A 23,653-nucleotide genomic window follows, 5' to 3' on the forward strand; every position below is an offset into this window, starting at 1 on the left:
ACAGCCACAGTCTCAGCTGGCAGTGCATTCCAGATACGTATGCCATGAATTAAGAATGAATTATCATACATGACACAATTAGCCTGCGGTATACGAAGATAGTCTTGTCGGACATCACCTCTACGCAATGCTACAGGCAAAAAGTCTAGTTTTGAGCCGAATAGCTGCCGATAATTTAGTCGAATTTCGTTATAAAACAGACAAGCAATGAAATAATCTCTTCTCGCTGCAAGCTTTAGCCAACCTAACTTTTAGAAATATGGAGTAACATGTTCATATTTTGGTACTTTATAGATAAATCTAACACATGAATTCAATTTATGCTGCATCTTTAATAATAATTTGTTTGACATATTCGTATACGCCGCAAAACAATAATCAAAGAGAGGAATTATTAAAGTCGATACTAGCTTAATACGTAAAATTTCACTAAATATTTCATTGTTTATTTTTAGTTGTGCTAGAATACTCATAGCGCGATTGCACAAATTTGTTACTTGATTCTCCCATGAGAGAGTACTATCTATAGTCACCCCAAGGTATTTTACAGTGCTACTATAAGGAATAGCACACCCCTCCACAAAGATTGTGTCAGCTAGTCTGCACTCATCACTACTAATTTTTGCTCTACTTCCACAAATAATTGCTTTCGTCTTCGAAGGATTCATTTTTAGATGATTAGTTCTGCACCAATCTGTAATTTTTATTATTTCACCGTTAAGCTTATTCACACAAACACTGATTTGAGAAAGATGGCAAGAAAGGTATATTAGTAAGTCATCAGCATAGAATCAGTATTGGCAATCTAAACGTTTAGCTAGATCTGTGATGTATAGTGAGAATAATAACGGACCAAGCACATTTCCCTGAGGTACACCACTTACAATTTCTTCCCACGACGAGTTACCTTCACTAGAGCGTACGGACTGCTTTCTGTTTGCTAAATAAGATCCAATCCAATCAACGGCTGAATTCGACATGTTCATAGATGACAATTTACATAATAATCTTTTGTGATTAACAGAATCAAAGGCCTTGCTAAGGTCAAACGAGATCGCAATTGAAACCTTTGACTCATTCACCGCTTGTTTTATATCGTCACAGAACTTTACAATGGCAGTCTGCGTACCCAAACCTCCACGAAATGCTGTCTAATATTCATTGAAGTAATTATTGTCATTGATATATTTAACAATTTGGTCATGAGCACACCGTTCCAAGGTTTTTGACAAGTTTGGCAACAGCGATATAGGCCTATAATCTTCACAATTTACTGGATAAGCCTTTTTTGGAATAGGAATCACATGTGATAGCTTCCAATTCTCCGGAAAGACTCCTGTAGTTAATGACACGTTGAAGAGGTCTGTAATTGCTTGCTGAAAAAAAGGCAGTACACATTTATATGACTTGATAGAAAAGCCATCCGAGCCACATGAATTTGACGTCAATCTCATAATTGATTTTCTAACTATTACTGTGTTCAATTCTGTGAAAGTGAATTCATCGCCATTATTATCAACCAACAATATGTCTGACGTGTCAACATCTGAATCGATGACATTACCCGACGCACGTGCAAAGAATTAATTTAATTCATTCAAGTCAACTTTTATAATAGTTTGTGATTTCTTCTGTTTAACAATGCTTAATCTTCTTAGATCATTTCAAAGTTCCCTCGAGTTTTTTGCATTAATTAATTGATTGTCAAAGTATTTTTTCTTTGCTTCAGTAATACGTTTTTTAACCAATCGCCTGACGTTAGAGTACTCTTTATAAGCATAACCCGTCCTTCTGTAGATGCGATAAAGCTTATTTCTCCGACATTGGAGACTTCTAATATCATCAGTGAACCATGTAGCCGGTGGTCGACGCGGAACAACCAATTTTTCAGGCGCAATAGCATTTATAATACGTTCAAGGTGTGCATGTAAACAAGTGTTCATTTCATCAACTGAGCTCAGCTCCTTCAAAGCTTCATAATCAATATCTTTACACAATTCTCGCAGCTTATCATCATCAATAGCATTCCAATTTCTGAATGTAAAGCTATTCAGCTGTTGTAATTCAACTTTGTAATTATAAGTCACGGAAATTAAGTCATGATCAGAAATAAATGGATCTGAAGATTGTTCTGACGCCAACACCTTGGACAGATCATCCACAATGCAAACATCAATCCAAGAATCCAAGTTTTGTAAGTGATGAGTAGGAGCATACTCAACAATATGCAAGTATAAACAATCACAAAACTTCCGTAGTTGATCACCATAAAAATTCTTTTTACTTAAGTCTGAATTTAAATGTCCAACAATAATAATGTTATTAAATGGCACCATTATGTTTTCCATCTCCTCCTCTAAATCATCTAAATGTCCTATGTTGGGTGGTTTATAGACCACACCAACTAGTATCTTTTGCTGTGATGAACTCAATATTTCAACGAATAAGTACTCCGGATGTTTCTCTTCTGAGTTTACTGAAGATGCAACATATTTAGCTTTAATATTATTTCGCACATAAAGAGATACCCCACCTCCACTACGAAGATGGTGATCATGGCGATAAAGAGTGTGATGTGGGAGAGACACCATGTTATCAGGTATTAACCGATTCAACCACGTTTCCGAAACAGCAATAATGTCATAATTATGATTTCTAAAATATTCTTTAAAAATTTCAAAATGAAACTCATTTCTGAGCGATTGAGCGTTTACGTGACAAACTTTTAAATTACTTAATCGAGTTGAAAGACTCTGCGATAAGACGATGGACATTGATGATGGTGAGGGAGCAGTGATTTGTTATTGAATTAAATCCTGCAGTGGGCCTATTCCCACTGTAGGTCTCAACTTAACAGGTGGTTCATCATCTGCATACCTGACATTTACTAAAGTATTCGAAATCCAAATGTTTTTAGGATGAATTGTCGGGTACTTTTTACGGACCTCGGGCCGGAGCTTATACAGAGATGACGGATGCCTACGATGAAGATATATAGTAGCATCCGCATCCTGGACCTGAACGCCAGGCATCAAAGTACTAACTTTTACTTTGTTTTTTTTTTAATACTTTTGATGCACTCATCAACATGCTTCAAGCTATTGAACTTGACGCAAACACTGCGATGGCTCCTGTTACTCTTCCTACCCAAACGTTAATTGTACAACGACGTCGGGAAGCTTTTCTCGATCTAATTCAGGAAGACCAGTAATCGTTAACTCATCCGCAAGTGAACGTGATTCCATCTAATAAATTTACAAATTTATAATTGTAAAATGTGCTTACCGTAAGATGGACGGTGTGGCTTAATGTATATAGACCGCATTAGGTGAAAATAGTACATTACAGCCCACTTTTGAAGACTTTGTGAAAGTTGACGACGATGTTATAATTACTGGTGAACATACTGATGATGACATAGTTCATAATTGTTTGAGTACATTGACATCAAATGTGAGTGACGATGAAGATAGTGAAGTTTCTGAAATAACATTAACTGAAACGCCTATTATTCCAAAAAGACAAGAAGCCTTGAACGCCTTAGAAACACTTCATCAATATTTTCAATTTTCTACAAATAAAATGGATCAATCTATTTTTGACAAAATATACGAATTGGAAAAATATGTTCAGAGCGATAAACAGGAAATTCAAAAGAAAATTTCTGATTTTTTTGACATTAATCATCATAACACTTTATGTTAATAGTTTTGATAATATTACTTTGTATTGTACTTCGCTTTATTGTATTTGCTTTTAGTATTTTTGTAATAAGATTTAATAATAATCCTAATTGATACTGTATTTAAATGTTTCCTATACTATTCTATTTTCTTATACCTCTCTAAGTGACAAACGCCATTAAAATACCTCAATAAGTGAGAAACCTAGTTTAATGGAAAACCTTCATAAGTGAGAATCAAATGTTGGTCCCATCAACTCTCACTTACCAAGGTTCGACTGTATTTGCAAAAAACTAAACCCCTTTTTTTTAGTTAATTGTTAATAACTTCTGCAATTTTTGCAAGCGGAACTTCATTTTTTTCGAAAATCATCTAGACACCATTCTGAATCAAATGACAACTCAATCATAATTTTCGGAGACTGCTGAAAAAAGTTGACCAAAAAGGCACTTGTTGACCAGACTATAAGCTATCACAAAGTATACTGTGTATGCTGGCTACACACAAGTATACACACACACACACACACACACACACACACAACTGAAAAGTGAAAGGTGCGCGAGAAATGATGCGCACCAAAAACGTTACGCTTCACGTAATAATTACCGTAACTCCTATTCTTTCCCGCTTCACAGCATTATTTATATTTGTAAAAATGCTTGCCGTAAGATGGACGGTGTGGCTTAATGTATGTAGAATAAGCGAAAGGAAATTTAGTAAAGACCGGATAGCTCAAATGGTAGAGTAGCCGACATGTCTTCGGAAGGTTCTGGGTTCGAATCCCAGTCCGAGCTATCTAATAATTTTTTCTCGCATATTCTATAAACTCACATTAAGATGATCCTCTCCACATTCCTTTCTCAATCCTTTCCTACCAATATCCTGTTAAGTGAATGTGAACGCTTTATGTAATAATTACCGTAACTTCTATTCTTCCCCGCTTCACAGCATTATTTATATTTGTAATATTAAGTACTCATCCCATTTGATGAGTAGGTTTTACTCTTTATATTTTTCTCATACCGGGCGCCTTATATGAAAATCGATTCTTAAGGAGTAAACTCCAATAAATAAAATAATTACTTCTTGTATCCTGTTTCGATTCCTCAGTCTTCTTTTCTACATTCATGCTCGAATATGAAATCTGCATCTTCACCAAGGCTTATCATCATTCCCCTTGAATTCAAGTTCCTCAGACTCTTTAATAATTGGCTAAAAATAATTTATGGCTGAGCACTCGTAAAACTCTACTGAATTTTTAATCTTCGGAATACTCATGCTTATCATCTAAGTATGAACCAATAAATTGTGTGCTCGGGGTTGGCCAAGATTTTACAAAAGACTTGGAGTTTCTTCAATGTTGGATTTCATCACCTTTCGGTAGCAACCGTTCAAAGTTCGGAGAACCTGTATCATCTTCGAAAAGTCTGGATAAAATCATGACCAACTATTTGTCGTTAAATTTGGTCATACTTCAACAGTATCGCGTCGAGAACATGCGTGTAAAAACAACGCAGCTGAGTGATCCAACGTCTATTTATAAAAAAAATGCGTATTCTTTCCATCAACGATTATCGGTGAAATCGTTAAAAAATAAATCAGCTATGCGCTCATCGCGGTTGTTTCTGAACAAACCCCACGCCAAATTCTTTTGTCTCATCGCTATATAGTAAGAAGTTGCATTCAATGGGTTTTGATTTTGTTAAAATGCAGAATTGGTGATCTTCTCGTAGGTTTTGAAAGGTACATTTAGGGCTAGTCATCGGCGTACGAAAGCATTAATCCGAGTCAATTGTTCTTCCGTTTGTGAGGAGAATGCCCACATTAGATTATTCGTCAACACTCACTGCTTCTGTGCCTGCTATGACGAAGGAAAGCAATAAATAAGGTAGCTGTAATATTTTATAGCGAGAAAGAACCTTGAGCTCTAGTCACCTGAAATGCTGGTAAGTTTTTCTTCCGCCATTGCAGTTTTAGCTGCATTATACCGAAATGTTTTGCGAAATCGGCGTCATAAGTAGATACAATATCAGCGAAAATGAGTAGTACATTTGATCCCATCTGGATAGTTTCGAAAAAGTCACAATTTGTGATAGTTGACGACCAAAAATAAACACCATTCTGCTTACCAGGGATCGATGACTTACAATTTGTCTGCCTTGAACTGTCATAACTTTCTTCTCACATAGTGTCTAATAACTTTTTTTCATGGACATAGTCATCGAATAGTACACTGTAATTCTGCTTCTCTTTGTCTTGTGTCTGTATGACACAAGATTCTTTATAGACTTCCTGTAGTCGCCAAAGCAATAGCGGTGTGATGAAAACTATTTTTGCGTAATTAAGGCAAAATCCTTCAGGAATTTTTGCCATATATTTCCGTTGTTAAAACGGAGAACTTGTTTTTAAATAATTAACAGGCATTGTGTTGTTTAAAATGATTGTTGTTATTTTGTTTAGCGCCGAACTAAGTCTATAAAACGATGTTCCAACAAGCCATTTTGAATTTTGCCCTAAATGGATATTATAAATTGTTTCACTGAAATAATAATAATAAAAATTTAAGTTTTTTAATTAACTGTTAGTTTTATGTATCACGATATTATTGAAGTTATACTTTTTGATTACAAGGTTCTTCATTTTAACTTTTCTAGACCATGTTTTTCTTATTGTTGTTAATGTTTAACCTGGTTCCCTCGATCCATTATTTGAGTTGTTTCGATAATGATGTTGGATAATAACTCACTAATCAGATCCATACCTACGATGCTATAATTACAAAATAGAAAATATTAAATTTATTCAACTGTTCACTAAACTTATTCATTGATATTAAATTGCAAAATATATAATAAAATAGATAATAGCACTTATTCAACTGTTATTGCTTTTCGGTTTGTCATACGATAGAACACTTCTAATTTTAAGAAACAGTATTTTTTGTTACTATCAAGTAAAAGTTTGTAAAAATAGGGAAATATTGTCAATATTACTTTATTGAATGTTAACTTCAAAAATTTACGAACAGATTAGCAGATTGTGTTATGGGATTGGAGTAGTGCTAAAATCACCCAAAAAATACTGATTATATTTTACAGTGAGGATAAAATAGAATATGTACTTTAATTAAAATACTTACATTATAAAAAGAATTCATCTTTTAAATTGATAAAAGTTTAATGATGTCTGAAAAAGAGCATTTTCTTATGTACACAGAATGGAGATACGAAAAATATTATTATGATGACATACTACGACGCGCGCGCATGCGCACCAGAGCCTCAGAGAGATGACAAATTTCTAATTAAAAATATTATCCCTTCGTTGGTCGCGCTATGAGCGAATCGCCGCCTAACAACTACTCAACCTATAAGGTGCAATTTCATGCTGACGCTCGACGCTGGTTAAGAGCGTCAAATGTGGTCACGTGGTACAATTTTGACCATGGCGCCATTTTAAATTAACGCAACGTCAAATATTGGAGCGTCAAGCTTCGAAACGCTGAAAAAAAAACAATAAAATTTTTAAATTTTAAAAAGCTAAACAATGTTTAGCTTTGACGCTACATTAATTTAAGATGGAGTTCCAGCCGAAATTATACCACGTGACCTCATTTGACGCTCTAAGCCAGCGTCGAGCGTCACCATGAAATTGCACCTATAGAGACTCGCTATAGTGCGAGCGAGAAACTAAAAAAAGCGCGACCAACGAAGGGTTAAATAATTAATAATTATGGCTGACTTATGATCGAACAAACGTCAATAAGGATCGAACAAACGATAATTAATAAGAAAATATTATTTTAAGTGATAAAAGTAGAAATACAAGGTAAATGGTGCCAACTTAAGGATCGAAATTTGTTTAATTAATTATAAATAAATAAAAGAGGAACAAACAATTTAATTGTTCGAACAATAAAGAACTTAACGAAAAATTAATAATTAAAAATAAAAAAAGTTAAAAAATTCAAAAAAAAAAACAAGTGAGGCTAAGTTCAGTGAGCCAGTCTCCCAACACTGTGTTTGCCCAACTTAAATGCAAACTTACCTTAAAAGTGACAAGTGAGTTTGATGTATATTTTCGTAAGACAAAATTAAAAATAAAAATTTCGATAACAGATGTAAATAGTGAAAAATAGTGTACACACCCTGGAAGAAGGTAGGATATTTAAATCTGTGTGTTCCAAATTTCACTTATTATTAGGGAGGCAACTTTATACCCTTATTGAAAATGTCCTGCATTCCCCATTACTGTCTAACATATTATCAAGAAATTTTTGTTTACCTATTGATATTTTTATGACACTAAAGTCAACAAACATCTTAAAATTTATTAGATTTTTATAACAATTGAATTATTGTGAAAAAAATGTAGCAGAAGAATTTCACACGTAGAAATCAAATAAAATTATAAATGCGAATTTTCAAATGTATTTTTTTATCATAATTGATTTGTTATAAAAATTTAAGAAATTGTCAGATGTCTGACTGATTTGAATGTCATTTGTTTATGTAAATTAATAACTCGCAACGTTCTATATTTTTTAAATTAACCTGCCATTATAGTTGACAAAAATTTTGAGGCTCTAATTTAAATATTATAACCAATCAATTTTAAAAACTGTTTAAAGAATTAACATCTTTCCCAAAAAAAAATTCAATTGTCTCTTAGGGCCAGTTTTTCAACTCAGGGTTATATATTGTGAATATACCCATATATCTCATAGATATATATATATATATATATATATATATATATATATATATATATATATATATATATATATATATATATAAATATATATTTGAGTGTTTCAAAAAAACAAACTATTTTTTTTTTTTTCGAAGAACTTTGAAAATTCTTCAGAGTATCCCTAATCGAAGACATTGTGAAAATCTCAGCCCTTAATATTAATGTATAGAGGTGGCTGTAATTAATTTTTTATTTCCATTTAAATAACATAGAAAAAAATTTTTTTTTACTTTTGAATTTTGCTAGTCAACAACGAAGGATTTTATAGCTATGATCGATAAATATTCTTGGAGAAAATTTAACGATCTACAAAAATTGTCTGAATGAATATATGCGTACGGAGAACCATTTTGGAGTTATCAGGCCTTAAACATCGAACTGCTTAAAAAAATAATAATATTTATTTATAAATACGAAAAATCGACTTAAATCACTTAAATAAACAATATTATATATCAAAAAATTAAAATGATAAATTTATGATAAAATTTCATGAATTACGAAGTTATAATTTTTCACTATTTTTAAAAAATTTTTTGCTTTTTTAAAAATAAATTATAAACATGAAAAAGAAAACTATTTATTACTTGATAAAATTTATGAATTATCATATTTTTTAAATTGTCATGTACTGTTATTAACGAAATAGTTTTAAAAATTCTAGGTTATGTAATTTAACTCAGTGCTATATAGTTACATAGTACTTCAATTGAACAATCAATTTTTATTGAATTGTTAGTATGATTTTTATAGAAATGATAATACATTAATTATTTCCGCTTTCTGCCGTCACAAACCTGTCTCTCTCAGAGCTTTTTTATCTTACATTACTTCGTAGTAAAACAACGTAATTGTTAATGTTTTAAACTAAAATTAGTTTAATATTATATTTAATTTATTTATAATTATTTGTAATTGTGTTTATAAAATCTCATTGTTAAGCTTAAGATGGAGAAGCAAATTTATTTAATTGGTTATCAAATTACAAAATTTGTAGGAAGCAAACTGCCGAGCTTAAAAGAGGTTATGTCTCTTTTCTTTCATTATCATTGTTCTCAAAGCTTGACTATTAAGAAAAGTGCATTAATTACGGTTGAGAATGTATTCGATTTATGGTCTGAAGCTGGAATTCCGACTTGTGCGAAAAATTCTGCAGTAAGAAAACTCATTCGCCATCACACTGTTTGGAAAAATTTGCTAAAAAATAAAAATCAAAAGCTGTCATCTACTCAAAAAAAAAAAAGTTTCTATTTTTTGTGCCGATATTGAGAAATTATTCGACATAGCACATCACAAAGTAATGAAACTCATTAATGAAAGTCAAAAGTTATTTTTGCAAGGCCAAAGACAGTCAAATCGACGAGGTTTTCTCCATATTAATCCTCCAGTAAAAACGGTAGCTAATAATATTGATGAAGATAGAATTGGTGAGTGGTTTTTATTTTTAATTGTCACCTAGGGTCAATAGCACAAAAATCCTCAAAAAATAGTAATAATCCAGTATTATTCTCATCACTTTGAATTTCGTCTGCAAAATATAAAAAGTTTAACTTTTGAATCCTCGGAGATTGAAAGAAAACCAAAAATTTTAAAATATATCAGACACAGTATAAGTTACGCACAGAAAATAAGTGTGAGACATTCAAGTTAGTCAGGATTTGTAATTAATTTTATAAAAATAAAAAAGAAAAATGTTAAATATTTAACTTGTATTCAAGAATAACTAAAAATATTCAAAATAATTACTGACCAATTTAAGAAAAGGTAATACTGAAAAAAAAAAAACGTTTAAAAACATAATTCATAAATTTTATCAATTAATAAATAATTTTCTTTTTCATGTTTATAATTTATTTTTAAAAAAGCAAAAAATTTTTTAAAAATAGTGAAAAATTATAACTTCGTAATTCATGAAATTTTATCATAAATTTATCATTTTAATTTTTTGATATATAATATTGTTTATTTAAGTGATTTAAGTCGATTTTTCGTATTTATAAATAAATATTATTATTTTTTTAAACAGTTCGATGTTTAAGGCCTGATAACTCCGAAATGGTTCTCCGTACGCATATATTCATTCAGACAATTTTTGTAGATCGTTAAATTTTCTACAAGAATATGTATCGATCATAGCTATAAAATGCTTCGTTGTTGACTAGCAAAATTCAAAAGTAAAAAAAAATTTTTTTCTATGTTATTTAAATGGAAATAAAAAATTAATTACAGCCACCTCTATACATTAATATTAAGGGCTGAGATTTTCACAATGTCTTCGATTAGGGATACTCTGAAGAATTTTCAAAGTTCTTCGAAAAAAAAAAAAAAATAGTTTGTTTTTGAAACACTCTAATATATATATATATATATATATATATATATATATATATATATATATATATATATATATATATATATATATTAGATTAATAATATATTATTATATTAACCCAGAAACCCCTCAGGCTGGGTTAGTGCACATTTGGACGCCAGGTAATTTTTATGAAAAATTACCAAAAATAATAACAATTTCAGGGGCCGCGCCGGACGATCAATCAACGATTCGAGTTAATGCGGATGAAAAGCGCAGGTTGCAAGACAATTAAAATAAAATTAGGGTAAAATACAGAGTAAAAAACACTAAGTAATTAAATCTATGCAATATTCCGAAAGATCCTGCTAAAATAAAGGACGGATGACAGGGAAGTAATCCGGGAAGTAACTTACATAAAATAAATCATTAATGAATCAGAAAATATTAACAAAAATAAATTATTTATTTATAAACGGTGTTACTTAAAACTAAATCTGCTTTCCAAATAACAGAGTGAATCCTTTATGGAACAAATATAATAGATTTCAAACAATTAAACCAATATAAACGATAATTTTAGATATTAGCTTTTCAATATTATTTACAAACGTAATAATAATTAATGTAAGTGTAATACTTTAACTAGTAATTGCTGGCCATTTCAGGGACCCACACGAGGCTTTCGGGATAGGTACAAGTATTCCCTTAAAATAACCCTTACTCGCTACGGGATCGACCCGATAAATCGATAGTGAATTTAATTAAACAATAAAAGAATAAATTATTTAAGCCAGGAGACAGCGGTGTGCGGATATTAATCAATCTCAACTTGTGAGTACTCACCAAAAAGGAAACTCAACCCAAAGCACCAAATCCACACTCCTTACAATAACGAAGGTCCCGCGTGTGTACCTCACACCAAGCGGGCCACCGCGTGTCTGCTCAATTTTTGTCACCGTAAACCGTTCGAGGCCGCGTGTTCGACCACAATGGCCTCTCTAGCCTTTTTCCCTAATTCAATAAACTCTTGGCTCGCGATCGATATTGTAGGGCCTCACCCGTGCGAGTGAAGGCTATGATTTATCACTCATAGTAAAATTAGGTACTATATGACAATGATTTATGGCAATGCATACAAATAATAATAATAATAATAATAATAAATTATAAATAATTCATTATAAATGTCTGAAATAAAGATAAAATTAATTCTTAAATTAATAACAATAATATTAGAAATTTCAAATATAAATAATACTAATAGTAATAAATTCAATGAATAAATTAATAAATAAATATAAAATAATAAATTCAGAGACACACCGAGTGTGGATCTGTTGCCAAATTTAGGCGCAGGGAGGGACGCACACAGAGAATAAAAACCCTGTGACAGTATATATACATATATATATATATATATATATATATATATTAGGGTGTGCCAAAATGTAACTTCCGTGAAGAACCTTTTAAAATTGAAATTTTGAGTTCCACTTTCAACAGCAGCTGTGTTTGCGCATTTCCTGAGATATTTCGGGGTGAGAGAATTCATATGATTATTCATAGGATTTTTAACAGGATATTTAATTGGGCACTTCCGGTCAAATTTTCACCGGAAATGCTCAAACTAAGCTTCTGTTAAAAAATTCTATGAAAATCAAATACATCGTCTCACACCAAAATATCTCAGGAAATGCCCAAACGCAGCCCCTGTTACAAGCGGAACTCAAAATTCCAATTTTAAAAGGTTCTCCACGGAAGTTACATTTTGGCACACCCCTAATATATATATATAGCAGTATATATATATATATATATATATATGCTATATATATATATATATATATATATATATATATATATATATATATATTCACAATTATTCAAATAATTTAACCCTGGGTTGAAAAACTGACCCTTAGGTATGTAACACCAACTAAGGGACTAAAAAATTATAATCTTTGAATTAAAAAAAATATTGGTACAAAGAAAAAAGTATTGGGTTGACTAGAAAACCAATACTTTTCAATATTTTTTTCTTTGTCTCAATATTTTTTTTTTATCAGGGATAAGGTAAAAGCCCCAATAGATGATCATGTACCAGTATATGATCACTCCATGTATTTGTATACCTATATTTATGAATATAGATATACAAATACATGGAGTGATCATATACTGGTACGTGATCATCTATTGGGGCTTTTACCTTACTACTTATTTTATAAATATCAATATAAATTGACCAATTTATTGTTTATTCTACTATTAACAGAGATTTAGAATTAATTATGTCGCCTGAACCAACGCATCAACCAATGAATCAAGATTTCATAACCGAAAATTCGTCAATAAATAGAATAGCAGAAAATCATGAATCAGACAGTGATGATGATGAAATTGAAACAGCGGGTTATTTACCATTGTCTCAAGTACCAACAGATAGTGATTTGATTATTGATCATCCTGATAATGATAATGAAGTAAGCAATTACAATTAAAAAAAAAAAAAAAAAAAAAAAATTAAATTTACAATAATCGCATAAAATCAGTCAATTATATCATTTTTCTCTTATTAGGATGATGAATCGATTTCATCGATAATTGATTCAACTCCACAAATAGCAGTACCAATACCTGAACTACAATCACAACCTACACCAGAAACTCTTCATCTTTGGAGTTCATCTGCAAATAATAATTCTAATATTGATCTTGATCCTGTAAAAATAAATCAAGTGAAATCAATGATGGCTAACTTTGTTTTACCCGAAACAGCGATTCCGGAATGGGCTAGTACAGTAACAGAAGATATGTGGAAAAGTCAACTTGTAAATCGGATAAAAGAGATACGAAAAGAACTCTAATTAACAAAACATTATATTTATATAATTTATAATTACATGGTTGATGATTGTATGTAAATATTAATTAAAATTTATTTATATTTGTAATTATTTGTTGGAATAAACTAATTAGTATTGAAACTACCTAGCAATTCTTGACTTATTTTCTAAAAATACTTTGAAAAACTTAAATTTATCAAGATTTTTATTTTTTACGCATATTCTCTAATTCAGTTTTCGCTTCTATAAGTTCTTTATCAGGGATATATCGTTTATTTTCAATTGTCGAATCCCATGGTTGGACTTTTAACGTTACTCCTTCTGGAAGTGTTGATTCTAATAATCTTATAAACATGGGGAGTCGAATCGATGATACATCACTTACTACCACATTTCTTTCATAAACTTCTAATTGATAATCAATTTGTAAACCGGTATTAACATCCTTTAATCGTTGTATTTTAAGTGATTTTGAAGGCGTCGCAAAACTGAAAATTACATTTTACTCAATTAATTTTTATAAAAATGCATTGAACAAAAGCAACTACAAAAATTTTTCACTTTTTACGTACCTATTTTCAATATCAATGTCTAGCTGTACTGCATGTTGATGAATTAATCGTTGAAAATTTTCTAATGTAGGATAATTGTAACCTTTAATGTGTACATTCACCATTCCATATAACGGTATTTTAGGTTTTAGCAACTATACACAAAAGAAAATAATTTAAGTTTCTATATCAGTGAAAAATATTAAAAAAAATACTTACACTTAAATAATCCGGTGTAAATAGGCTAGAAAATCTAGGAAAGTGTTTTATTGGTGATTTAAATAAGTATTTAATCACAGTATTATGTAAGAAAATTGCCATTTTTTAAAAATAGAAGTCGATATAAAAATAAGAAAAAAGAAAAAATTATTTTTAAAATAAGAAAATTCAAGTGACAAGGAAAAAGTTCATTTATATATCCCCGACCAAACGACCATCATCATAAATACATTAATTAATAAATCAAATTTAAAGTGATATATTGACATACGAATAAACCCCCATTATTATTACCAGCGTTGCTGTTGTATATCATAGAAATACAAGTCCTATTAAGTAGATAAAAGTAATACCGTTTTTATGAATTTTATAGTTCTAACTACCCTGATAGCCACAGTTTCAGACCAACCAAGTTGGTGTCAGATAGTTGCCACCAACTTAGCGACAACTTGCGGTCAACTTCCGAATTTGTAACTATTGGTGTCAAGTTGGCTACAAGTTCTGAGAAAAACAAGACCAATATACTGCCGCAATACGTCGCCAAATTTCTTGAGAAACTTGTCGTCAACTTGGTGCGAAAGAGTTTCGGAAGCAATTTTTGTCGACAACTTAGTGACAACTTGGTGAACAACCGAAACCGAGTTCATTTCCACGACTTGCCGCCAAGTTGGTGACAAGTTGCGGCAGTAAAGTTGTAACCTCATGATGACGCTTGACGCTAGCTTTGAGCGTCAAACTATAGCTCCACCTAGCTGAAATAAATAAAGACATATCCAGCGTCAAATGCCAGCGTCAAATTAAAAAAATCAGCGGCGAAAAAAATGTATGAATATCGAAAGTCGATATCTCGAGATATACCTAGAAGCTAGTTCTTAACCTAATTTTTATAAAAACACATGGTAATAGTAAAATAACTTATGACAACAATAAATGTTAAACATTAATGAAATAATTACATCAAATTTAAGTGACTTATCGAAATTTCAATGGCAGATGAATATGATTATCAATTGTGGATTTATCAGTGTCAAAAAATAATTCGTCAAGCGCAAATAAAAAAAAAAATTCGACGTAAAAGGATCATATGTGCTTTATTATGCAATGAATTAGTTATCCAGAGATCTAAAAAAAAATATACACCAAAGAAATTTTGGATCCATCCTTTATTTAAATTACGACGAGAGCATGGATTTTTCGAAGCCGTCTTCCCAACTCTTTCTTCATACTCTGAAAAAATTGAAAATTATATTCGAATGATAGCAATAATAATTATTGTCGATGTAATGATCCGCATATTTTTTCAAACAACCGTGATCTTGATAATTTTCACAGATTGTCTCGCACATACCACAAGTGAAAACAACTTTCATTTCCTAAATATTAAAATAATTGATTACTTTTTTCATATAAAAAATAATTTAACCAAATTTTATCCAAACATTTTTCCCACATTTATTGTTTCCATTTTAAATAATGTATTACTTACATCGACGAAATCTTCAAACAGTGCCATTGCATTTGCCTTCTAAAATTAATATTATTCTATATTTATTCAATATTCAAACAGACATTTATTTAACACAGAAATAAATAATTTGGCTTCTTAAACTTTGTCAAAATCGATTATTTTCGAGTTCGATTATATTATTTGTAAATTGACGCTCCACCCTCAGCATAAAAAGCTAAACCGAGTTTAGCTTTTTACGATTTGACGCTACTAAGTTTTTTCCAGGTGGCAGCACGGCCTAAATTAACCACGTGACCCAATTTGACGCTCATAACCAGCGTCAAGCGTCAGCATGAGGTTACACCTTAAATCGACGAAAAAGTTGCGACCAACTTGGCTATCAGGGTAGGGTAAAAGCCCCAATAGATGATCACGTACCAGTATATGATCACTCCATGTATTTGTATATCTATATTCACAAATATAGGTATACAAATACATGGAGTGATCATATACTGGTACATGATCATATATTGGCGCTTTTACCTTACAATCTTTTAAAATTTTTATAAATTGATTGTATATTTTTTAATGTATCCAATTTTTTATTTACCTATTTTCTTATTTATTTTATAAATACGGCACTTAAAGTTTTTTTCAAATTCCACACTTGTAGTGGCCTTCGCTTCGGAAATCTGACTTGTCAAATAGCAGCTAATTTACTTATTGGGTTGCCTATTATATTTTTTGTATTATTCTCATTACTTTTCCTGTTATATTTCCGAGAATAGTGGAGGTGAGAATGCCAAAAGCTCCGAAAGCGTGTATGCGTCCGAAACGGAGGAACAAATGGTTACTAACATAAACAAGCATTAAACTGTCTAAAGGTGCAATTTCATGGTGACGCTCGACGCTGGCTTAGAGCGTCAAATGAGGTCACGTGGTATAATTTCGGCTGGAACTCCATCTTAAATTAATGTAGCGTCAAAGCTAAACATTGTTTAGCTTTTTAAAATTTAAAAATTTTATTGTTTTTTTTTCAGCGTTTCGAAGCTTGACGCTCCAATATTTGACGTTGCGTTAATTTAAAATGGCGCCATGGTCAAAATTGTACCACGTGACCACATTTGACGCTCTTAACCAGCGTCGAGCGTCAGCATGAAATTGCACCTTAAGCGCAGCCACGTATAAATTCATTTTTATTTCTGCTGACTGCTGCTGACGATAGAAATATCCTTACATACATGCAAATTTATAAATTTTTTAAGTAAATATTTTGATATTCAATCGATATTTTATTCAAACTAATGTTAAAATTTTACATTTCTATAATAAGAGAAGGCTGCAGTAAATATATTTTCTGAAGTTTTTTGTTTCTAATAAATTTTTAGAGAAAATTTTGAATCCGGAAATATAAAACTTCCGTAATAGTCGTATGTCGTATTTTTTTTTTTTTTTTTTGGGAACTTCATTTTATTTGATTCCAAAATTAATTTTAAAAGTAATTAAACAATTATTAAAATTTCTGAAAATACATCCTGTTTAGCCCATCTACAATTAACTACATAAGTTAATAAAATGTGGATAAGGGGACTTTTCCACTTTTCCGTGAAAGATACTATACCTACATTATACCCGTCCTCACCCGTTGACCACGCCACAATATAGATATATCAGAAGTATGTGTCCTAAGTGCAAATATCCTCACCCAATTGTATTATAAGATAACTTTTGTATTTTTTGGTATATATTTTGTGATATTTATTTATACGACTCATTATTGTTATTAAAGTTAAAACACTTATTACAATGATTTTTCTTGAGATCAACAATCGAATATTAGAAGAAACGTTGCAATCGAAAATCAAAAATTCTCTTTCAGGGTAAATATATACTATTTTTTTTTTATATAAAAATGCCCATAATAAATCTGGGTTAAATTTATATTAGTATATTAAACAATTTTTACAACATATTCGCTTACAATTAATAGTTATAACAAACAAACTGGATTTTTTCAGTTAATTTATAAGAGAAAATATTAGTTGCCTTCATAAATTTATTTCATATTTGCATGTGTAAATTGTATTGAGATTTTGTTTTTTTTTAAATTTTTAGATCACTTTATTAATCAGTTGACAATAAAAACCGATTAATTCAAATGTGTACACAAGTAAATTGACAAACCAAAAAAGTTCAAATGATACTAAAAATTTAAAATCATCTCTCGTTTCTAAAAATAAAAATAACACCGGCCCACAAAAAAAATAAAGTGGTCTGTACTTTTGACTGGACCTACCTATCGTTATGTATTTCGACGCGCTGAATCTGAATTTGTAGTCAATTTTGCCCTTATACCCTCAAAATTTTAAGGAAATTGCAAAAAACCATAAAAATCACCAAAAATTGGCAGTTTTAGTAAGAAAAAAATTTATGGAATTATAGATCAAGTATGATTTCTATGTATTTTAGTCCGCTAAATTTAAATCTGAAGTTTATTCAACCATAAGCCTTTTAAAATTTAAGTAATTTGCAGAAAAACCCCTAAAAATCGCGGAAAATAGCAAAAAAATTGTAGCTATTGTGATAAAATAAAATCTATAGAGCTATATTAATAGATCAATCATGATTGTTATGTAGCTTGATCCGTTGAATCTAAATCTTGAGCCTATTTATATATATCTGGCTTATATATCCTTAAAAATCTAAGTAAATAGCAAAAAATCTGAAAATTTTTAAAAATTGATGGGACGAAAATCATTTTTTAAATCAAAACATAATATATATTACGTTATTTGATTCACGAAGCATAAATTTAAATTTATTTTTCAGATTTTGATAGCTTTCCAGTTTTTTAATTCTTTATTAATTTTAAATTTTAACAATTTGTAAATGAATTTAAATTTAAAGTTTATTTGGCCCGTTAGCCCTCAAGAAAATTAAGTTAATGCAGAAAATTGTACATGTAGTAATGAAAAAAATTGATTGAACTTAATTAAATTTATTTTTATCAAAAAATCTTTTTAAAAACAATCCGAAGATAAGGAAAGACCTTTCTGATTTCAATCTGTTCTTCGCTTGTGTCCAACCCTTTTGTTTTCGAATGACCTACGCAAAGGCTTTCTTTTTCGCTTTCTGTTTTCATCGGGTACATCTCTCTTCAGTGACCAGCAATAACCTGCCATCATATTGACATTCCACTTTCCTTGATATCGACTTTCCATTTCACTTATGTCTTGGTTGAATCTTTCACCTTGCTCTTCACTATAGTCGCCAAGATTTTCAGGGAATTGTTGAAGGTGAGAATGTAAGAAATGCAATTTAAGATTCATTAAGCAACCCATAGGATCGTAACTGTCCAACAACTCTTCACCTAAATTTTCACTCTTTTTATTTCCCAAAATATTTTGTGACACATCTTTAAAACTTGACCATGTTGCTTTTTCAATGTCGTTCTTTTCATAAACGAAATTATCGTCTAGAAATCATGTCCGAATTTGAGGCCTATCGAAAATTCCTTCTTTTAATTTGGCATCATTTATAGCCGGAAACTTTTCTCCCAAATATCTAAAACAATTGCCATCTTTTTCCAGAGCTTTGACGAAGTGCTTCATAAGACCAATCTAAATATGAAGTGGTGGTAGCGGGTATTTAGAAGGATCGATTAACGGTGTTCGTATCACATTGTGAGAACCAGGATCCAAGTTCGCTCTCGTTGGCCATTCTCTCTTCACACAGTGATTTTTCCGATCTCGACTACCCCACAAGCATAAAAAGCAGGGATATTTTGTAAACCCTGATTGTTGACCTAACAGAAGTGTTGCAATTTTCAAATCGCCACAAACTTTTCATCGATGCTCCAAATACTTTATTTTATTTAATACAATCTGTAAATTTTCATAAGCTTCTTTAAGTTCGGTCGAGTGGGCTATTGGAATCGGCGCATACGTGTTTCCGTTATGAAGAAGAACAGCTTTATTGAGACTTCTCTTTGAAGAATCAATAAAAAGCCTCCATTCATCGTCTTTATATATGTTCGGTTTCAATTCATTAACCAAACCTTTCACATCTGAACAGTAAACCAAAGAATTTTCGCTATCGTTATTGAAAAATTTTCGGAACTCTTTCTCCCTATCGCAATAAAAATAAGCTGATGTTTCTTTAGCTAATAAATTTTTCTTCTTTAATACAGCCGCTAAATATTCAGATTCTTCTTTGGATAGCCCTATATCTCGCACAAGGTCATTTAATTCTAGTTGGTCGAAGGTTTCAGAGTCTTGATTTTCACAAACAACATCGGGCAAGTATTCTTCGACCTCAGAACTGTTTTTTTCATAGACGTCGTCAACTTGCATCCCTTCTCCGTCCTCATCTATCGGCTCACAAGTAGCAGTTTCTTCAACACCCAAAATTTTTTGAGGTTTTACAATTGATGGAATGTTGGGATATTGAATCTTACGTTTAGTTGTCGAAGTAAAACCTGCAACGTCAGTCTTACAAAAGTAGCAGTTCTTTTGATTTGTTAGTGCAGACCATATCATGGGCTTCGAAAATTTTAAGCTCTCTTGATTTCTCGTCTGCTCCCAACAAATTAACATCGTGCGACACCGACCACAAACAGTATGTGGTACCCAGGTTGCATTTTAGTTGGTAATTTGAATACCAAAGCAATCTTCATAAACCTTCTTCAATTTGTTTGGTGTACGGTACTTTGCCACTTCAAACTCTCCACATATGTAACAAAACCAATCAAAACTTTTGTTACATATGTGAGAGACACTTCTTGTAATATTATACCCTTCAGAAGCCAAGTCACCCACTAATGAAAAGTTGCAGTCACTGGACGACGACGCCTGCGAGCCTGCTTTCTCACTCTAACCAGATGCCGATACTGGGATTCCGAGTCCTTGCATCGTAAAACACATATTGATTGTGCCTGCCATGACGACACGCACGTCGATGGCCCAGGGACTCTGCCAGATGGTTCTGTTGCCCACCGTCACCACGTGGAGGTGGCCTGGTTACAGGCACAAGCTTCTAACCTTCAATTTTTTGCAATTTTCAGGGGTTTTTTGCCATTTACTTAGATTTTAAATCGTTTATGGTTTTGAATAAACTTCAAATTTGAATTCAGCGGTTTAAAATACATAAAAATCACACTTAGTCTATAGTTCCATAAATTTTTTTCTTACCAAAACTGCTAATTTTTTAGGATTTTTTGCAATTTACTCAAAGTTTGAAAGGTGTACGGGAAAAACTGATTTTAGATTCGGATTCAGCGCGTCAAAATACATAAAGACAGGTAGGGTCCGGTCAAAAGTACCGACCACTTTTTTTACTTCCCGCTAAGAAAATCGAAAATTTTCAAAAATCGGCAAGTTATTGATTTTACCCCGTTTTGCAAAAATCGAGTTTTCATCAAATTTCGACGTTTTAAGGTCACAGGAAGCTTCCCTGATTACCCTCGCGATGTTGTCACTATGTCTATTGCGGGGGTGGATGTTAATAATGAAAAATTTCAATTTCCAAGCTATAGCCTATAGCTCTTATAGGTCCCAAATTTGGTAAGAATCTGCTATATGTGTGGTAGAAATGATCTAAGAGTGGATTTTATGACAACTTACTCCAAATGTGGATTGAGGAGTGGGTGTTAACAAATAAAAATTTTGGTTTTCAAAATATAGCTCCTACATGCTTTAAATTGAGTAGGAGTTTTCTATATGTGATATAGAAATGATCTAAGATCAGATTTTACAACGAATCACCTCCAATGAGGATCGCGGGAATGAGTGTTGACAATAAAAAATCTCAATTTCCAAAATATAGCTTCTAAAAACTATAAATTTGGTAGGAATCTTTCATTTCTAATGAAGAGATCATCTCAAAATGGATTTTAACAAATTCTACTTCTGATGGGAATTGCGGAGCTGGGTTTTAAAATCTATAATTTTAATTTACAAATTATAACTTCTACAGACTCCAAATTTGGTGGGAATCTTTGTGTATGATGTCAAGTTAAGCTAAGAATGGATTTTCTCGAATTCCAATCCAAAAGGGATTACGAGTGCGTTAACAATGAAAATCTCTTATTTTTGAACAATAGTTTCTATGGCCTCGAACTTTTGTTGGAACCTTTTGTTTATAATATAGAAATCATCTCGAATAGGATCTTACGAAATTCCTCCCTTACATAGGAGTGCGGGAGTGATAATTGTCAAAAAATTCATATTGTTCCTACAGATATAAAATTTGATAGAATCTCAAGAGAAACAGGAAATCACAGGAATGGCCTCCAAAGTCAACGGATTTAAATATTTTTCTTTCTTAATAATTATATTTTCCTACAACAATTGTCTCTTTAGCAGCGGCTAAAAAGTCGTTATAACGTTTCCAAAATTTTACTTTACATGTAGCTATTCAGTCAACGGACTTAGAGATTAACATACATTTTATTTTTGCTGATCACTAACCGATGAATTGTTCTTATTACAGAGGAGATTTTAATTAATAGCGAAATTCGCTACACTTTGAGCTAGGCAGATTTCAACTTCACTTATGAGACCTACAATAACTTTAACTGAAACTTTTAATGCTCATTTCAAATTTTTTTCTTCGTGTCAATTATTATTCATTTTTGGAAGAATGCCACGGGAATGTTATATTAATTGCACATTGAAAGATACGATAAATATTAGCGAGAATGATCACATGGATGAAAAGTAAATGCCAATTCGATGAAATTTGGAATCTCTGTTAGTCAATACAATACTCCAATTAAATTTCAAGTTTAAATCTACAAATACAATTCTATAAACGCACAGCGTAGCGGGCGGGTAACAGCTAGTATATATGTCGGAATAGCGTTGGTTTGAAAAGGGCGCACACTATTATTATTATCTTGAGACATTTTATTATTTGTTTACAATATCCAGATGATACAAATATCGTACAACTTTATTAATACTTAATTATAGTTGCTTGTTACAATGTTTGTTTATGCGTAACACAGACACACAGTCACACAGACACACACACACACACACACACACACACACACACACACACACACACACACACACACACACACACACACACACACACGTGACGAGGAACTCAGAGCTAAAGAACGGCAGAACAGCATCGCACGATGGCAATCGCAGTGGGACGCCGCGACAACGAAAAAGGGCAAATGACAGAAACTAGAAGGAAGGAAAAATAACACCTTAGCCACCAGAAGGAATAGCAGTAGCTAGATCCTCCCTTCACGAAGTAATGCCTGACGGCGGTTTCCATGAGGGATTAGAAGAAAGAAAAAAAGGGGTTTAGGGTTTAGTGGGTAGGGGCGTTAGCGTCGAGTTTCAGTATGACGCTGCGTCGAGTTTCAGTATGACGCTGCGTCGAGTCGTCACATATCCAGGCCGAACAGCTATGCCTGGAATCCGTAAAAAGGATTCTCCCCCCTAAGATAAAAAAAAAAAAAACACACACACACACACACACACACAATATTATATAGTCACTACACTCGAAGTATAATTTAATATTATTATTTAATTATTAACAATTATAATTTTAATTAACACACTAAACTAATAATATGAACAATATTAACAAAATAAGATATCGTTAATGTTAGACGTTAGAAATAATAAAATGACGACAGACTTGGATAAGAGAACGAATCCACAATCAGAAGGACAGCAAACCGTTATCGCTCACTGTTCGGAAAGAACTGACTATTCTCAAAACTTATTTTCAATCCGTAGCTCTTTCAGGTAATTATTCTGAAAAAATACACAAGATACATCTTGCAATTGTACGTCCCGATGATTTTCACT

General features: G+C 31.7%; 5 protein-coding genes across 7 annotated transcripts in view; 2 read left to right on the forward strand and 3 right to left on the reverse strand.

The window, feature by feature from the left end:
- Positions 1–7,037, reverse strand: part of LOC123258918 (suppressor of Mek1-like) — a 106,854-nt gene extending 99,817 nt beyond the window's left edge. The window contains exons 1-3 of the mRNA XM_044719171.1: positions 6,826–7,037; positions 6,304–6,455; positions 4,770–6,225 (exon numbers count right to left, since the gene is read on the reverse strand). The gene's annotated coding sequence lies outside the window, so the exon portion shown is untranslated. The remainder of the gene's footprint in view (positions 1–4,769; positions 6,226–6,303; positions 6,456–6,825) is intronic.
- Positions 1,480–23,321, reverse strand: LOC123259682. Its single transcript, XM_044720315.1, has 2 exons — positions 23,306–23,321; positions 1,480–4,226 (listed from the first exon to the last, which is right to left on the reverse strand). The coding sequence occupies exon 2, from the start codon at positions 2,772–2,774 to the stop codon at positions 1,665–1,667; it is 1,110 nt and encodes a 369-aa protein (XP_044576250.1). The 5' UTR covers positions 2,775–4,226; positions 23,306–23,321; the 3' UTR covers positions 1,480–1,664.
- On the forward strand, positions 7,691–13,742 carry LOC123259685. 3 transcript variants are annotated; one of them, XM_044720319.1, is made up of 3 exons: positions 7,691–7,844; positions 13,028–13,235; positions 13,332–13,742. In XM_044720319.1, exons 2-3 carry the CDS (start codon positions 13,044–13,046, stop codon positions 13,617–13,619), a joined length of 480 nt encoding a protein of 159 aa, XP_044576254.1. In that variant the 5' UTR covers positions 7,691–7,844; positions 13,028–13,043; the 3' UTR covers positions 13,620–13,742. The 3 variants fall into 3 exon arrangements, with proteins under 3 accessions (XP_044576254.1, XP_044576255.1, XP_044576253.1); XM_044720320.1 differs by lacking the exon at positions 7,691–7,844 and adding an exon at positions 7,859–7,976 and having other exon boundaries at positions 13,030–13,235; XM_044720318.1 differs by lacking the exon at positions 7,691–7,844 and adding an exon at positions 10,974–11,056.
- On the reverse strand, positions 13,786–15,027 carry LOC123259687 (39S ribosomal protein L48, mitochondrial). The gene is made up of 3 exons (XM_044720321.1): positions 14,369–15,027; positions 14,171–14,304; positions 13,786–14,086 (listed from the first exon to the last, which is right to left on the reverse strand). Exons 1-3 carry the CDS (start codon positions 14,468–14,470, stop codon positions 13,804–13,806), a joined length of 519 nt encoding a protein of 172 aa, XP_044576256.1. The 5' UTR covers positions 14,471–15,027; the 3' UTR covers positions 13,786–13,803.
- LOC123259683 (probable actin-related protein 2/3 complex subunit 2) overlaps positions 17,347–23,653 on the forward strand; it is a 32,178-nt gene continuing 25,871 nt past the window's right edge. Inside the window, exon 1 of the mRNA XM_044720316.1 lies at positions 17,347–17,698. Within this exon, the coding sequence (XP_044576251.1) occupies positions 17,625–17,698 (74 nt within the window). The 5' untranslated portion in view covers positions 17,347–17,624. The remainder of the gene's footprint in view (positions 17,699–23,653) is intronic.

The sequence above is a fragment of the Cotesia glomerata genome, linkage group LG2 (genome assembly GCF_020080835.1).
Source record: "Cotesia glomerata isolate CgM1 linkage group LG2, MPM_Cglom_v2.3, whole genome shotgun sequence".
Lineage (NCBI taxonomy): Eukaryota > Metazoa > Arthropoda > Insecta > Hymenoptera > Braconidae > Cotesia > Cotesia glomerata.